General features: G+C 43.2%; 1 protein-coding gene across 1 annotated transcript; it reads left to right on the forward strand.

Moving 5' to 3' along the window:
• Positions 1–1505: 1505 nt before the first annotated feature.
• On the forward strand, positions 1506–3734 carry LOC133930588 (sphinganine C4-monooxygenase 1-like). The gene is made up of 3 exons (XM_062377260.1): positions 1506–1766; positions 2008–2302; positions 2991–3734. Exons 2-3 carry the CDS (start codon positions 2078–2080, stop codon positions 3537–3539), a joined length of 774 nt encoding a protein of 257 aa, XP_062233244.1. The 5' UTR covers positions 1506–1766; positions 2008–2077; the 3' UTR covers positions 3540–3734.
• Positions 3735–6000: the final 2266 nt, after the last annotated feature.

Here is a 6000-nt window from a genome sequence, read left to right on the forward strand (position 1 = left end):
AGACCAGCTAATCCCCCAAACCAGAGACTCGATTAGTTATCCTAATCATGTATTAATGCTGTACTGACGGTAATTAACCACCTTCTAGCACGAAAGAATTCTCGTTCTTCTTCAAACCACCTAGTAAAATTCCTTTCTGGCAACTGCAGATGACTGACTAATATCCCAGAGCGCTTATTCAACGCATCGAACGGACCTGACCGGCAGAACTGATGCCGTGGGCGCATTTTCCACGGTTAAAGCCAAGGCGCCTGTTGTTTCATTTCGACATGTTGCAGCAGCAAAGGAAATCGTCAGATTCTTGACTCCGCTGTTTCACTTGCTTGAAATATTTAAACCACGCAATCTCTGACCAACTGTGAGGCAGAGGGAGAGCAGGACGCGCACGTACAACTTGTACGGTACAAGAGGACTGCACCATACAATGCACGAGGAAGGAAGTCGTCTCCGGCCCGCCTACAGAATAGTCAAAACAGCAACGCGCAGGAGGAGTTCGCGACTCGCCTTCTGCTCCCCTCTGCAATCAAGGTGCTTTTGGTGGGAGGCAGACGGTTGGATGTGATATATACATATATATTGTACATCATTCGGTTGCACCACTCTCTAGTTATAATTAAAAATCCGTTAACTACGACTTAAAAAAATAATCAATTATAATCCTAACTATACTAATTTATCTTATAAATAATTAAAATCATAACTATATTGATCTGTCTTGTGGATAGTTACGATCACAAACATACTACTCTATTTGTCAGTTACAGTAAAAAATAAAAAATCAGTTATGATGACACGTATAGTTGAGTTAGATCCTAACCGATATATCTTGTGAATCGTAAATATATTATTTTTGAATCGTAACTAGGGTATACGTAGAGGTGAATAAATTACGATCATATAATAAAAATATATAATTATGAATGAAGAATATACCAAGTTATGACTATATATATATATATATATATATATATATATATATATATATATATATATATATATACTTATAGCAACTTATATATCTTATAGATTGTAACTATACTACTTTTAGATCATAATTAGGGGTGATACAACAGTAAACTATAGTTCGCTAGTCATATAATATATATACAATATATATATATATATATAATATTTAATTTTTTGTTTGATTAGATGGATATAGTTTGAATGTGTTAGCTAAAATTTTGCGAGACACGGTCATATATTTATTTATTTAAATATAATCATGATCTTATTTAATTAATTTAATTGTAATTATTATAAATGTAAACAGTTTATAAGTTAATATTATTTACAACGTGCTAAAAATATAGTTATTTGAACCAACCAAAATATACCATATAAATAAAGATAAAACTCATCTAGAATATGGATGACTCCATCCGTAATTTTTTATGGATCAATTGATTCAATATCTAAAAAATATATTCCCTATACATAACTATTAAATCAAATTTACCCTTCAATTAAACATAACTAAATAGCCGTCAACCATCCACATATATCCCTCCAACCAACGTAACTGAAACCTGGACCGGACTGAAGGGGAGAAAAAGAAAATCTCCACAGGCCAGTCGCCGGTCTCGCCGGCCTTCTCAGACCACCCCCATTGCCCAGGCAGCTATAAGTTCTCGCTGGGCAAGGCGGCCCCTCATCCCATCCCATCCCATCCCATCCATCTCGGAGCAGAGGCAATCCAAGAAAAGTCCCTGTTCGAAGTTGGGAGTCAGTAGAGGAATCGTCTGGAGTCTTCTTGTTTTGTGCTGGTAAGAACAAGATCCGCCCTGATTTGTCAAGTTCTTCTTTGGGAAATGTGTTCCTCGGGTATTGGGTTAGGGAATCCTCTCCAGGACTGCGCATTTGCGGCTCCTGGTGGTTTTCGTCTGTTAGGTTACAATGCCCAAGAAATTCTCACTGTAGGAGTGCCGTTCTGTTTCAAGATTTGGGATTCAGCCTTCGTGTAGCCCAATCATCTCAGTTTGTATGTGTTATTGCTCACGGTCGCAGGGTCCAGCTCCAGCGGTGGGAGCTCCTGACGTAAAGATTTGAACTTTGAGGTGTTGGGGCTAGGCTGAGGATGGCGTTTGCGGTCACTGACGAGCTGCTGGGCACCTTCGTGCCGATAGCGGTGTACTGGCTGTACTCAGGGCTCTACATCGTGCTGGATGTGCTGGGGATGGACGACTACCGGCTCCACCCCAAGGGGGAGGAGGCCAAGAACATAGTGTCGAATTGGACGGTCGTCAGGGGCGTCCTCGTCCAGCAGGCGTTCCAAATCGCCGTCTCGCTGCTTCTCTTCACGGTGACCCTCTTTACCATGTCTTATTACCATGAAACTTGTAATTTACTATACCGAACTCGTGAAATGCGTGATTAGTATTTACTACAGTAGTATTTTGTTAGTTTGTCATCCAAATGTTCAGTTCGGCAAGTACTGAATAATGTTTCGAAGTAACCTCTGTTCGAAATGGTTTTAGTATGATTCCATCACAAAGCATGCCACCGTGAGGAACTTTGGAAAACAATTCCTTGAGAACTTTGGGTTTTCTCTATTGATGCCTTGCTAATTGATTAAGATAGAATCCAGTAGCAATTACATCCACTGTTTGCATACTATTGACATGAAGATAACAAAATGTCTGAGAATATTAGACCTGAGTAGTTGAGTGTTGCTTCTGTCTTTGAACAAATCTCAAGCTTACTTGTTAAGTAAACATAAGTAGCTTTGTTTTTTGAATTTTAGAAATTTACAATGGGAACTGGACTGTTGCTTCCAGTGATTGCAAGAATAAACTAAAATTTAAAGACTGAAAGTTAGGAGACATCAAAGTTTGAATTAGGATGAGGAGATTACAAATACGACTGTAAAATTTACTCTTTTGACCAACATTGGCTCTAGATGCTCCTTCTGGGATTAACTTTGACATTCCATTTGTGACTACCGTTTGTGACTACTGTATTTATAATCTTGAATTTTTCCGGAACTGCAGGTCCTTGGTGATGAAAGTGGGACTGTGAGGAAGCAACCACCTGCTCTTGTAATAGCGTTGCAATTTATCATTGCAATGTTTGTTATGGACACATGGCAGTACTTCATGCACAGATACATGCACGTGAACAACTTCTTGTACAAGCACGTCCACTCCAAGCATCACACTCTTGTCGTCCCTTTCGCCTTTGGAGCTCTCTACAACCACCCCCTCGAGGGACTCATTTTGGACACCATCGGTGGTGCGCTCTCATTCCTCATCTCCGGCATGACCCCAAGGACGGGCATATTCTTCTTCTCCCTCGCAACCATCAAAACCGTCGATGATCACTGCGGTCTGTGGCTTCCTGGGAACATCCTCCACGTCTTCTTCAGCAACAACAGCGCTTACCATGACATTCACCACCAACTCTACGGCAACAAGTACAACTTCTCGCAGCCCTTCTTTGTCATGTGGGACAAGATCCTTGGAACATACATGCCCTACACTCTTGAGACGCGCAAGGGAGGCGGGTTCGAGGCACGCCCGGTTAAGCTCAACCAAGCTTAGCAGTCCAAGACTGATTACGCAGTGTTGTTCTCCTGTTGCCTACTACTTGCCCTGATTTTTTTCCTAACTACATTTGTGTTGTGGTAGTCTTTTTCCTGTCCATATATTAAAATCCTTTAGGCAGATGCAGATGCCATCGTGTACCAAGATATAGCAAATAAAGCATCTCGTTAAAGAAAATCCACTCAGTTTTTTTTCCTTGCGATGAATATCCTCTCAGATTTGCTTCCTCTTCATTGTGCCCGTGCCTCCATGCTGATGGACAAAGAGCTGATATTAGCATTATATGCAGTAGTGTGCTGGCTATCACATTCTGAATGCTTTCCTTTGCTGTGCTGGACATAGTCTCTGTAAGTAATGCTGATGCTTTGGCGGTTTCAGAATTTTAAAGGGAGCAATGAGCTGTGCTTATGGCCCAGGTTGTCGACTGGACAGTGCCAGCCTGAAAAAACGTGGTTCTGCCTGCCCGGCATTCGGAAACCATGAACTGAAGTGATGGGCTCCAAACAGGAATCCCCACAGTAAGTAGCATTCAGACTTCAGAGCACACTGAATGATATGTAGTCTTGTGGGTATATATCAGAAGAGTTGATGGGCATTTCACAATTGTATATTCAAATGAACCTGTTGTACCTGGTGCCGTTTGTTTTGTAAGGCTTACCGTATAGATAGTTTTGTTGGGGGACTACACGCTTCTCCAAATTTTTCTTTCATATGCCAGCTGCCAAGCAGTCTCTGTCGTCCAAGTTGCGAGGTGGAACCTGGTAAAAATCAGACCGGGTTTATTTTAGCGTCTCTCTGCAGGACGTGTCGTTTTGTTAAAAGTTCAGGTAAAGAAAAAAATCAATGCAGCGGAAAAATGTTGCTCGAGTGACGGACAGATGGTAGCTTTTTTCATTTTGTTTTTTCAAGGGAGTGATGATACGTTTTTTTTTCTTAAGAGGAAGGAGAAAGTGATGGTAGCTTTTTTTAAGGTACAATGGAGGATGTATATGACTCACGCACATCGCACATGGGTTACATGTGCGTGTGGATAGATTACTAGACTCTCACTGTACGAGCATATATAACCCTACTTAATACGTATGCATGTAAGTACTCTACATGTAGTTTGACAGAGTCTTCTCTGGAGCAACTGGGTAAATGTTTGTTTGGCAGATCTTCTATAGTAGTTTTTCAGTTGGAATCAGGAGTAACTCTGCCAAACAGCAGTTTTCAAATTTTAGCTTCCTGAATGAAATCTGTGGAAGTGATTCTCTGAAATGAACTAGAACCTGGGAAGTTGAAAAAAACAATTTATCCTAATCCACTTCTCACACAGAATCACTTCCTTCATATAATTTATTTTAAAGAATTATTTTCAATCATACCATCACTTCTATTAAAAAATTACTCTAATAAAAATTTAAATTAAGCAAAACTCTATCAAACAACCTAAAACCATCTGGTGAGGCTGGTGAGATCGATCGGTGTCGAACCCAGAGCAGCCGTTCCTTCCACTTGCACTGGGAACCGACCAACCGAGCTATATAAGGCTCGGTCCTCGAGCGAGGCCGAAACGCGGGCTGCACCCAGCCCAGCGCCGGAGCGGCCCAATCTTTCCTTTCCGGACCTGGTCGGCCCAGCCGCTCCAACGAGAGACGGGGACTGATCAACGCCTCGTGATTCGCCCAGATGATGCATCGGAGAATCACGGACCGCTTCCTCCTTTCCCCCTATTCTCTCCCGTGCGCGTGCAGCTGCAACCTCAAGCCAAGCCTGTCCTGCATGGACACGATTTAGGCACGGGAATCGGCACAAGCACAAGGCTGGTTGGTTGAAGTTGAACCACGTCCCGGCCGGTCTCACCATCCGGGAACCGCCTGGTACGTCAAATTGTACCGCGGGCAGCGGCAGGTCGGCATGCGGCCATTTACGTACTGCGTCTACCGGTCTAGCCCTCCCGTCCTGTCGCTGTTCTCATGGCCGATGCCGGCGACGTCGCGCCATCTCGACGTGATACAACTGGCGAGTGGATCCACGTACTGACTGACGTGTACGTACACTGCAGGCACGTCCGCGTCCACGTCCGTGGCCGTACGTGTCCCCAAACGGCAAACGCCGCGCTTTTTTCCCAGCTCTCGCCATCGACCTCCTAACACCGGGCACCGGCAGATACCTGAACCTGGCATGTACATTCATTCGCTCAGCGGTTCACGTGAAAGTTTGCGTGTGGCTGCAACACGACATGATCACTCATGTGAGCCATGACTTGGTACTACGTACTGACACTTACCAGAATATTAGTTTGGTCGTCGGTATTACTTGCTCGGTTCCTTGATTTGCCGAATTAGGATCCGATGCGGTGCATAGTTTTCTAAAAAAATATGGAGGTTTCCCTCCCTTTTGGGTCGGAATGCATGCGCAAGCAAAGCGATATCTTACCTTACACCTCTCGTAGCTAGGTCACTGTCTCCAGGTC

This window comes from Phragmites australis, chromosome 10 (genome assembly GCF_958298935.1).
Source record: "Phragmites australis chromosome 10, lpPhrAust1.1, whole genome shotgun sequence".
Lineage (NCBI taxonomy): Eukaryota > Viridiplantae > Streptophyta > Magnoliopsida > Poales > Poaceae > Phragmites > Phragmites australis.

What these genes read in the sequence shown, in the direction of transcription:
- LOC133930588 (XM_062377260.1), top strand. Translation starts at nt 2,078, where the DNA reads ATGGCGTTTGCGGTCACTGACGAGCTGCTGGGCACCTTCGTGCCGATA. An exon ending in TCTCGCTGCTTCTCTTCACG is followed by an intron (nt 2,303 to 2,990) that starts GTGACCCTCTTT and finishes CCGGAACTGCAG; the next exon opens with GTCCTTGGTGATGAAAGTGG.